The 12,408-nt window shown below is 34.3% G+C and overlaps 1 protein-coding gene across 1 annotated transcript; it reads right to left on the reverse strand.

The window, feature by feature from the left end:
• Nucleotides 1-5,684: 5,684 nt before the first annotated feature.
• Nucleotides 5,685-11,046, reverse strand: LOC134251666 (uncharacterized). Its single transcript, XM_062734072.1, has 8 exons — nucleotides 10,396-11,046; nucleotides 10,053-10,293; nucleotides 9,625-9,729; nucleotides 8,963-9,331; nucleotides 8,739-8,831; nucleotides 7,792-8,151; nucleotides 6,423-6,725; nucleotides 5,685-5,748 (listed from the first exon to the last, which is right to left on the reverse strand). The coding sequence occupies exons 1-8, from the start codon at nucleotides 11,044-11,046 to the stop codon at nucleotides 5,693-5,695; spliced, it is 2,178 nt and encodes a 725-aa protein (XP_062590056.1). The 3' UTR covers nucleotides 5,685-5,692.
• Nucleotides 11,047-12,408: the final 1,362 nt, after the last annotated feature.

The following is a 12,408-nucleotide window of genomic DNA, read 5'->3' on the forward strand; positions in this document are numbered from 1 at the left end:
ATCATAGTCACTGTCTTTTTAATTAGTTTTTAGTAAGGATACATGTATATGGAAGTAATTAAGTAACAATCTAGATCATTCTCAACGAAGAGGTGGATGTAGGTAAGATTTAGCAATTTTGACCATTAGAATCTTCTGAATAAATTTATATATCTGATCCATTTCGCAAAAAAGCATTGGTAATGGACAACTGCTTACAAATTCATGATCACATATCATGTCTACGCTGGTTTGGACGGTCCGATAAATGCTTGGCCCGGTCACCGTGAACCAGTACAGTGCTGCTGTGACACAAAATGGTCGATACTTCACTTCCGCACAAAGTAGGCATAAGACTTAAGTATAAGTGAAATAGTGTTTTTTTTTTAAAGAACTTAGTATTAAAACTTGGCGACTTAATGACTTTCAGATAATATTCAAAACCAACAGAGTTCTAATAATTTAGTATATCATTTGAACAATTCTAAAGAGAACATATAAAATATGTTCAAAACAAAGGGAGGGGGCTTTTGTTGCTAAGTTTGTACACGAGTGCAAGATAGGAATTTCGAATGATCGTTTTGAAAATACAATTTGTAGTTTGCAAGAATCAAGTATTTCTGACTACAGTATTTATGTTGCTTTTTAATCGCAATGAAGTGATCTTATCAAGATTTCCAATATATTGACAAAGCTTCAGATTTATAGTTATGGTTCCTTATGAGAGGGGATACGAATTACTTTCGTCAATTTCAGGCCTAGCTGTTCAAAACCACTACAATTTATTGTAAATGCTATGTAGAAATATGTTTAAGTTGAATGGCATTTTAAAATTGAAATAATGAATCTAGATGCTAGATCAAAGTAGTTCATTCTTTCCTTTTATATATCGGAAACCGTTTTCTAGTCACTCATTTTAAATTGTAAAATCAGTGAGGTACATATTTCAAGTTACTATAGTCTGTGTGAATCTTAAGAATCTTCGGTGTGACAAGGTTAAGATTCTTGTTTATGAGACTGTTTACGGTTTCTCATTAACTCCCGCCATCTGATGCCTGGGCCGACAAAATTATATTCAATATATTTTGCTCCTGGTGTCATAAATACCAAGAAGATTGATTCTTTTATTTAAATTTCTTTCGAATCAACAAATAGAGACCTGTATTTGACATTCTTAGCGAAAGTTTATATCGAGGCCAACTCTGCAAATCAACGTCTTCATAATGAATATTCAACGTTTATGATTGTTAAACCACCATGAACAATAGATTAGGGTTCCAACTTCCAATTCAATATTGTCGCAATCAGTGAGATTTTATATTTGTTTCTAGAAACTTTTTGAGCGTTTTGTGACCAGTCAAAAATCAATTCAGTCGTAGAAATTTGCTTTTTCTGCAGCTTATTTGATGTTGCTAAAAGAAAAAAAGGTTACATATCAGTTATATGTATGACTGAATTCTTTGTGCTTTGATTTTGCTCGCCTTCGCGGGCCTGCCATTAACGAGCGCGACATCCTAATTTTATCTTAGCAGTTGGGAAAACAATACCAAGTCATTTGAATTTCTGCATGGAAAAAGACTATTGCAGACGCGAGTTGGACACAAGAAATCGATAGCGTGAACTGTCCAATCGATGTCAACGGCGGAAGCAGGGACAATGTTACAAGGTGACGATGGCGGGCCGTCGATATTCCTCTGTACTAACAGGAAGAAAAGCCTGTCTCAAATTTCTCCCCAGCCGCTTCAAATCTGCAAGTCTGACAAGCTTATGGGGAGACAAACTGCCTTCCGAACTAGATTTGTCATTGCCCAATGGAGGATGAACTAGATTGCAAAGCAAGTCTCCAACTATTGTTGAAACCTCTGTCATCGGATGTTTGCATATTAGCCCCTTAATTAAACCACCTGTTAATGAACTTTCTAATAAAGTTAGAAAATAAGGGAAATAATTTTCTTCTTTTATGATAAAAGCTCTCTTTTTTTATCGTCAGCAACATTCTTCGCAAACATATCTACCAAGAGTCAAACAAGAGGCCCATCAGCCACGGCGTCCACCTGGGTTAACTTGATCCCTACTGTCCTTCAGATTTTATCCTCTCTTTATTCTTATGAAAGATGCTGACCCTTTATAGTGGCCAGCTCCAAGGGGTTAGGGACTTAGTCAATCTTTAAAACACAACATAAGGATACTTCTACATCAGCATTACTGTTATGGCCATGCTGTTCTTTTGAAGATTAATTTCTCCATGTTTATGTGCATTATGAAAAAAATTACCTCAAAATTTAGCTTTCTTCTAGCCACAGGATCCATAATTTTTAGAAGAAAACTGAAACCACACAATGTGAAAATCTATAGTCCTGTTAATCTAAAAAGATCTGTATTCATTATTTTCACAAAAACCTATCAAGTAAAGTTTGATCTAGTTTAAGCCCCAGCCTAACCCCAAAGGTCGTATTTTTGAATAACCTGCTCCTATGATGCTACCACATTTTTAGGCGACTAATCGTGATAAATTACCCGGGTATATGACGAGCAAGGAACAAATGTCGTTCAAAAGCTTACTTGACCCCTTGAGTCGTAGTGAGCTACATATGGATTTATATTTTAAACTCATTTTCTTAGTGCCAGGTTATGCAGTTTCTGTTGATTATATACCTATGGCACAGTGTCCGAACCTTCATTTTATCAGATTTTTAATTTTCTTCCCCCAAAAGTCTATACTAAGTCTTTGATAAAAATGGCCATGTACCTCTGAAGAAAAGGGCGAAAATGTAAAGTTCACATCAACAACACTGACTTTAGCCTTTGGCTCAGGTGAGCTATAAATGGATTAATGGCGTAATCCCCAAATATAGATAATTTTTAGTTGCCAGGATATGCAAAGAATGGCATACCATACATTTATTAGTGTTCGCTTTGTCTGACTTGAAGTGGACCTCCACTGACATTAGTCGCCAATCTACATGCCTTATTTCCTCCCTCCTCAACTATTACGTCCATCATGTACAGCTTGGGTTCATTGGCAGTGTTGTTTCCCCCCTTCACCAGTATCTTCAGATGACTTTGTTGCACTTGATTTGTTGTTTAATACTATGAGATGAGTTTTGTTACTTTCATTACTTTCGCAAAATCTGAAGGTCAATCGCGGTTTAGCGTTTTCGTGGTCGAATTTCAGCAGTAATCCCTCAACTTTTTAACTGTTAAATTTTTGTTCAGATTTTTTCAATTTATTTTATCAGTAGGTCTCTAATAGCACCTGCATGTAATAACATCATAAACCATTAATAACTCTGACCTATAAATTTATATATGTTAATGTATATTCTTGTTCTGTAAACGAGCCCAAGCTATCGCTTGCCTTTGGTAGAGGATTTCACACGTGTCTGCAAGTTTCATTTTATACTCTCTCTCTCTCTCTAAATTCAATGATCTCATGCTCTAAAACTCTTTACAACCTCTCAAAGAACACGATGAAACAATTGATTCACTTCTCGATTATTTGGCATTATTTCTCATTACCGACGCTCTCAGAGAAAACTCCACTATTAATAGATTTTACTTTGGTTTAACAATCCCCTACAAACGATGATAATTAATCGTAGGGGATCGCACTCCAGCTTTGGAGAGCAGTAAACTGGTTCTTGTGAAGCTAATCACTCTCTAACATGTTTCTAGAGTGGCAGCCCTCGAGTCTTCGCGTCAAGTTCTTCGCAGTTTGTTGTCTTCTTGTCCTTTACTTCAGAGACTATAACAAAACTCTCATTACTTACATTTTCAACTTTTTTTCTTTTTTGGACAATGAATTTTAATATTCTCTAAATCATTGAACTAGCTTAGCTAGGTGAATAAAATAAAATGTGGTCAGGGTTTATAAATTCAGCTATGAGAGTCAATCTTTTCCCTTTAATTTAACTAAAGTTATTTAAATATAATGCAATGTTTTGAAAGAAAAAAAAAGATTTTATTATGAAGAATCTACTATGTTCGTGTCATCTGAGTTGATACACCTCACTTGTATTTATGCAATAAAAAAAATTCCACTAACACTTACATGTGGTGTTTTTATCTCCCGTCTGTTTCGAAACGAACGAAATGTTTTCCAAATACGACAAATGTAACTGAAGTAGCTAACAAATAAGTTGATGTTCCAGGTCTTTCTTAAATCTTGAGAAATGGACCGTTTTGTGGTATTATCCTTTATCCGATCAATATAGAGGAATTTTGTCGGGGGATGCTTTTTTCTCCTGTGCAACTGATCCCAACTCTCGTGTTTCCAGAGGTCTTTAGTGGCAATATAGCAGGATAGGTGTCCATCCCTAGGTAGTTCTCTCTGTTTGTCATTCTATCCTAACACGGGGTAGCTATCCATTATAAGCAACTCCTGCTGTACTATGAAATGCAGTTTAAGGTGAGTTTTGTAGAATCTTCATAACATCTCCTACTAATATGTTTAATTCTTGAGGGTAGTATAACGAAGATTGACATCGTCCACGAACTTTTCGAACAAACCTCATATTTGTGGTTCCCCATATCGAAATAGGGACATTTCACAGAGTATATTTCAAAAGCATTCATTGTAAAACATCTACTTAACGTTTTGATGCAAGTGCCTCAGCAAAAATAAATAGTAAAATTTATATACTAAGAAGACTAGTCAATTTACTGTCCATACAATCATTACCTTAAAAGTAGTTTTATTAGGTATTGGGTAGATTGACTAGATAACGTTAGTAAGGTAACTTTCACTAGGTTAGAAGGTATCTATACGCCCCCGCTCCATGTGATACCTACTACTCACTATATTAGCCAATAGAGAGAATGATTACTAATCCCAACGAACGCTTTAAGAGGCAAAATAGTTAAATTAACAAGGTATTTCTTTCAGTGAGTTTATGATTTAGTAAGTTTACACTATATGTACACATATTGACAATCCCGGAAGCTGGAAACTTTAATTTAAAGAAAAATGCAAATTTCTTCACTTCTTACTTCCAATTCAGGATTTTTTTCCCCTAAGAAGTAAAAGGATTAAAATGGCGCTATAATATATTCACAATTCGTCGCCTCGGCCACTTTATATCGGTCTCATAAAGGATTTCTTATTGGTTTATTGATCAAGAAAAGATTTTAATTAGCCAATAATGGCCAATGTTAATTACGAGTTTATAACTGCCCTTTTTGCACTTTGATTCAAGTACATTAAGGTCAAAGTGTCATGTCATACAAAAAAGATCCTCAAATGTATGGCAAATACAAATGTATTTCGAAGAACTTAAAGATATAAAATGTGAAAATATGGTCCGTGGTTTAAATATACAAAAAATTAAAAGTAAAACTGGAGAAATGATTGGTGCTTTACAAGAAACTGTAAAATTCGTTACGATCTTGAAAGTTGTGCGAGAAAAAGGAAAATTGGGATAATCAGGCACTTATTGGAGAAATCTGAACTTCTCCCATGTCACCGTAAATAAGGTTCCCCGGGATTGTTATTGGGCCAATATCCTGAATTTAAAGAGTTCCATTTATGTTCAAAGATCAGGAAAGATGTTCAAAAGGGCATGCGCAGTCACGAAGACGGAACATAATTTAACTGCCAACGTCAAAAATAGATTTTATTCTAAAATTGTTTAATTTTAGTCATTTTATTACTCAATCTACAGTCAGCCATATAAATGGTTTACAAAATTCTATAACATATACATTTTATGTAGTTTCATATTTTGATCCTTCTTTCTTTTCTATTTACTGCTAAAGATTTTCCACGACTACCTACAAATAAAGATTACTAATAAATATTGCCTGTTTAAATTTACTAGTCAATCAAGTATGGAGATTTCAAAAAAATATTCTAAAATATTAAACTTTTATCAATCAAATTCAGTAAGAAAGATTCATTTTAAGTGACTTTCTCTATTAAAAGTTTTACTTTCTTTGATGTCAGGATTTTTGAGTTTGCCAAGATTAGGATTAACAGTGCAAGAGACAGAACAGTTAAAATCCGTAGGTTAGTATCAGTGATTTGTATTCATAATGCCGATTTTAAGATAATAATGGTCATTTCTTCTGTTTTCAATTCCTTGAAAGATACCAAACTTGTCCAGAGAACATTATGCAAAAACACAAGTTCCTAATGCAAAAAAGAAGTCCTTATTTGACAAAAACTTTTGCATGCTAACACCGAGACCGGTCCAAAGCTGTTATGATTTATGCCATGAATAACTTTAAAATATCATGCACTCCTCTATTTAATTTGATTTTCATAATGTCAATACACGTATAGGCCTCAGCAAGTTGTTTCCTCCAAAGAGATATTGTAATTTAGATTTACTTAAATTTGGTTCATGTAGTTTTCAAAATATTAAAATTATAATTACAACAGTGAAAACCTTCCAGCAAAACAACTGTTACATCTGTTGTTACAGAACCATACTCATGCGTCTCACCTGGCAGACGTAGGAGGGATACAGGACCATCTGTTGTACAGGGATTGCTGCGACCCAGTTTGTTCACGGCTAACACTCGTATTTTATACTTGTGTCCCATTTCTAGGTCAGCGATCCTGTAGGTCGTCACTGGGGGCTCCGTGTTTCCGGTCCTTATCCATTTCTTCTTTATAAAGTCAAATCGTTCCACGTGGTAGGCGAGTATGGGTAGTCCATAGTCTATTTTTGGTTCTTTCCATTCTATGGTAAGAGTATGGGTGGTGGCATCAATTACCTTCACGTGTCTTGGCGGGGAGGGTACACCTATAAGAAATATAAATCACCTTTATCATAAAATATTTACATTTCCAATGTCTTTGTCCGAGATAGAATTACAGATTGTAAATGTAGTCTATTTCCCCATCAATGCATTGGTTCATCAATAGGCGCGGTTGAAAAAATCACGTGCAGGGCGGGACAAATATCTAGACAGAAGCAGGGCTTGGAGCACGTGGATTGGCGGAATCAAAAGCATGTAAATATAAGGAATAACTGTCAGATTTTTCAATTTCATGACGTTGATCAATCGATTGGCTTGCGTGATAATTTTATGCATAAACGCCGAAGGCGTTTATGCAAATTATCACTCAAGCCAATCGATTGATCACATTATATTTACATCCACTGAATATTTTCTCCTGTATTTCTTAAGAAAACCCATTGCGTTAATCACTGCATGAACTACATTAGGCATGTCGCCTGTTCAGATTTCTTGATCAGTGGCTGTTCCATCAATGAAACGTATAAAGACGTTCGCATCATTAATACAATAATTAATCTTTTTAATCCTACTTTAAATGATTATTTAAACAGATATTAATATAAACAATAAAATGTCTTTCTTTGTTTGTTATTACTGGAATTAACGGTCGCAGCTATTGCAGAAAAAATACATAACCCGCGTACACGGGTTATGTATTTTTTCTGCAACAGCTGCGACCGTTAATTCCAGTAATGACAAACAAAGAAAGCATTTTATTGTTTAAATGAAATCGAAAAATTAGACAGTTATTCCTTAAATGGACACACATAACATCACAGGATCTTGTACATCTTTAAAAGGAATAATACTCTAATCTGAGATTTGGAGACTCGGTAATCTCATGCAGTCATGTGAATAATATGACAATTTAACCAGGCTTAAAAAATTATATAATATTGTTTTGTATCTGCAATTTTTCTAGTAACCATTTTCAAAAGATAAAGGGGAAAGAAATAAAGATAAATATATTCTTTTAGTTCAAGTTTATAACTGGATCATATATTATATCTAAAACTTAATTAATTTTTCCTTTTTAATAAGTTTCATCTGAGGATTTTCCTGATTAACCTGGTTCAACAATGCCTTTAACTGAATATTCGGACATATGAAACTCAGCCCTGACGATAACATCTAATGAGGTTCTCTCTAAAAGGTCTTTTATCCTCTTCTTTTCAAATATATTTGAAACCACATCCTTTACTGATGAAGTCTGATTGAATTTTTTGATGGTGTCTCTTGACGAAAACCGGAAGTCCATTTTTGGAGCCGCACTTTCAACAGTCACTTCCACCTCCAAACCGTCAGTCATTATTTCGTTTTTCCAGTCCATCTGTAGAGCGAAACTTAATTTTTCTTCCATACGTAAGTCATATTCACCCCCTTTCTTTAATAGTATCTCTATGATTATGTTTGGTGGTGGTTTAACTTCTGAAAAACATTTTAAATATACATGTTCTTCAAAATTTACGAGATAACCATTTTTAGGAATTAGACATTTCTGAGGACTAAATTAAGTCCAAAGAGACTCTCCCCATTTTAAATTTGATTCTCAGACATCGACCATTCTTAGAAAATTACCAAGAAATCTAACCCTTTGTAACCTTTATGGTAATAAAATAAACTAACGTTAGATACCTTTAATATTGACTTCCTGTGCTAAAACTACCAATCAATTAAAACAGTGCCACTTGATTGGAATGATACTTTTTTTTTCTTTTTACAAATAATTAACCTGTTGTTGAGACGTCGATTTTAAACTTAAACCTTTTGGCTCGGTTGAGCTGTAAATGAATTTGCGTGACTAGGTTGGTATTATCTTCCCTTTTTATAGAATTTTTTGCTCTAAGCCGAATCCTTTCTCAGACTAATTAGTTGTCATTATCTTGGCATGACTTTTGCATCATCCTCGTTTGAATTGACAAGCGACTTTAAATTAAGAAAAAATATATTACCTTTACATGGCATTTAAGCATGCAACTATACCATAAAAGGAAAAGAGCATTTTTTAAGCGTACCCATTTCACTCGAATAGTCACCGGTCAAGAAATACCTGTCCAGATAAAAATGACAAGTACTGTTGCTAGCAGTGAATTCTTCGTAACATTTTCCTGAAAGAAGAAAAAACGGCAAAAGTAAACACAAAGAAAAATAACTTCTTTTTCTTCGTAAATCTTTAGGAAAATCTAAACATTTCAAAGATACAAAGGATTATTTTGAGATGTGGAACAAAAAAGTTTACCTTGTTCCTTGTATGCTTTCCATACAATATTTATATCTATGACAATATCTTCAGAAATTTTGGACCCCAGACAGCAAGGTCCCGCTTGTGTCAATTTCCGCTGCATGCCTTGGTCTCTAAACACCCTCAGAATAGCATCTTCCCATGCGCTTAAATCATGTAGTACCGCTAGCCAGGTTGTTCTGGCAGAAATCTCTTGCAGGAACAATGATCGTTTTTGGACTGTCATTTTAAGGTTGTCCATACCCTGCAGAAATAGTTTCTGTTTATTGGGATTATGAAGTTCTTTCATTGTGTTAACTTCCAGCTGAGGACAACGAATTTCTCCTCTGTAAATTCTGAAGAATACTTCTGCCATTAAAGACCCATCTATGAAAAATCAATGAAACACAAGTTTATTCAATCTGAGTTGAAGTAATATGAGGGGTCAAATTAAAGACACAATGAAATTGAAAACTTGCCGAACAGCTTGTTACATTTTAGTGTTTTGCATTGTTTGAACTATCTTGGTCAGATTTGAAAGTTAGTTTCATTTCATTTAATTCTCTTTTAACTTATTTAAAAATGAATTAAAAGATATTGTAATTGTTGAGTTCTTTAGAATTCACCTGACAGACGGAATAATTTTATCCTAAAAACTCTGGTCACAGTATATGACTTACCAACTTGTAAAATATTTGCAAGATTTTCTTGAACAAAGTTCCTCAAATTAAAACAGAAATTATCGTGGAATTCGTGGAATCTTGGAAGTTTCTTTGAGATGTTTTCTGAAGCAATAAGAAGCGTTTTATTTCGATGCACTCTGGAATATTTTTCTTAAAAAGAATCTGTGCTTCTTGTCAATTTATTCCACAAAAGTACTATAAATCACTTTAAATGTTCAATAGGGAAAATTATTGGCATGACCGATTTTTCAAATAAGTCAATCACACCCATAGGCGAACTCGAACTATGGGCAGAGAAATGAATTCATAAATTCATTTAATTAAACAATAGGCAGCATTTTTATTTAACACTTTCAACTAAATGAAATTTATAGAAGAACATTTATCGACTGATCAACCAGATTGTAGTTTTGTCGGTACGTTACCCAGATCCCGATTATCGTCGCAGTCTGTGGTCAGTGCACCCATTATAGTCTTCACCATCACCAGTTCTTTGTCGCTTCCCTTTTGCTGCCTGAGTTTGAATGCTATTTTGGCGAGCTCTTTCTTTAGCAGAGCTGGTTGAAGTCCAGGTTCCAGCTTCATGCCAATTTTTCCATTTTCTTCTGTTAGTGACTTCAGTCTTTCGAGAACTTTACTTGTATGTTTTGAATTAATTTTCCCGACCTTTGGAATTTGAACATAACTGATTAATAAAAGAAAATAACGTATCTTTAGAAGAAACATGTATTTGAGAAGGTAATAAATCTAGATATTCTTTACCTGTACCTTTAAAATTGATTTCAATTCAGAAAGACACTTGTTGATGCCCATTTCGCTGAAGCACCATGTCTGCAGTGAAGTGACGTAGTGGTCAAGAATTTCTTGAGTCACAGGCATGCCTTTCACGTATCTAGCAAGATCTTTGAGTTTATTTTCCACATCATTACTCACCCAATGCCCTAGATCTACTAGTATTTGCAGAACATTTTCATATTCATGTTCAAATTTTGTGTCTGGAATGCCTTCGTCAACATGCTGGAACAAATAATTCCGTTTTTTCCTTAGCTGCTGAATATCCTGCAGTAACTCGCCCGTAAAATTGCACGTGTAGAGGACTAGGATGGACAAAGTTGTGATGTCAAAGTTTTTCGAGGTCACTGTATCTTTGTTTAATGGGTAAATGGTATGCCACTGTTCGACAGTCATTTGTTTGGCTTCATAATGTCGGAGCAAAATTTGATACCGTTCAGCGTTATATAGATAGTTCTCCAGGTTCCCATGATTCACCTCTGAAACTTTCTTGTCCAAAAGATTCCGATAAACAATTTGACCTCCCTCCATAACCAAGTAAATCTCTTTCCCAACGTTTTCCTCAAAGGGGTGAACTTTAGAGGAATTAGGCAACTTAGGACTTTTTTTAATGACCTTTTCTTCCATTATTCAGATACGCATAATTTAAAACAATCAAACGCTCTAATCTGAAATCATAACTTCACTGATAAATAAAATAAAACAATGTTATATCGTGACGATAAAATAGTTATTTATATGAAAGCTTACCAAGTTAAAGTTCTTGCACCAATTAACACAATATACACTTAGAAAGTCATTCTACAATACACTTTAAGGACTACACGAATGAGTAGATATTTAAAGAGAGGGGTAAATTGAAACAATAGATCAGTATTCTAGACTTTTTCATTTAAATCAATGACATTTTAATTTTCGTATCAATGAATGACTCTTAGATATACATGTAAACCTGTGAAAATCCGAATCACGTGACACAGTTTCCTACACTGGTAATCTGTCCACGTAGGAAATTACTAAGTATCTGGTACTTAAGTGGGGGTCCTTTTTTTCGTCCGTCCTATGCCGAAAAAGCACGACCCTGTCTACAAAAACGTTTTACGTGCTTATTTCTTACCAACATTCATTTTTTTTTTCAGAATGTCGTAAAAATTATGTCCTTTACCATTTGCAAAAATGTTTATTACGGAAACAAGTGTCAGAAGTTGGTTCCACTGCCAATCAGCAACTGGAACTCTATTTTGTCCAGTTATATATATTTCAACAGTACGTATAATTCAGATATGCAAAATGGTTTGAAAATAATGACACCAAAATTACCAAGTTAGGTGTACATTCAAATATTGGAGAAAAATTCAAAAATGTTCTATAAAACACATTACCAGGTATTTTTTCGGCGAATTCTGGCGGCGGATCTTGGAATAAGAGAGAGTAAAAATAAAAAAAACTTAATATTTTTAATAAAATTAAGGAATACTTCCAGAAACAATCTCACAATACAGAACAATCGAGGCTTAGTCATTCGCTCAATGAAAAGCTGGATATATGTATTAATTAAGAATGAGAATTACTGCCTGTATAGCATCTCCAAAGTCGGCAGCAATTACTTGATTGTATTCAATTCAATATGGGGTGGAAACAGACATGGGTTTATAGAAAAACAGAAACTCAATTATCAGCAGTCTTACAGAAAATTCATTGGTTTTCTACAATATTACAACCATGATGACTCACCTGAAATCGAAACAAGGAAGGATCTTAAATCCTCGTACAGAATCAGGGTTATGAAGAGATGATGACCCCGAGATTCCTGATTATCCCCAGCAATGTCCTTCTTCGTGGAATATTGAAGTGATTTTATTGCGTTTTCTTGCCATTGAACCCAGTTCAGTTGTTTAAAATAGTCGATAGATGTAAAATAATAGCAGAGTTCTATAGTTCCACATACATGTAGTATCATTGCCATTTGGCTTATATTAATCAAATACA

Source organism: Saccostrea cucullata, unplaced genomic scaffold (genome assembly GCF_032062105.1).
Source record: "Saccostrea cucullata isolate Sc308-1 unplaced genomic scaffold, CSIRO_AGI_Scuc_v1 ctg168, whole genome shotgun sequence".
Taxonomy (NCBI): domain Eukaryota; kingdom Metazoa; phylum Mollusca; class Bivalvia; order Ostreida; family Ostreidae; genus Saccostrea; species Saccostrea cuccullata.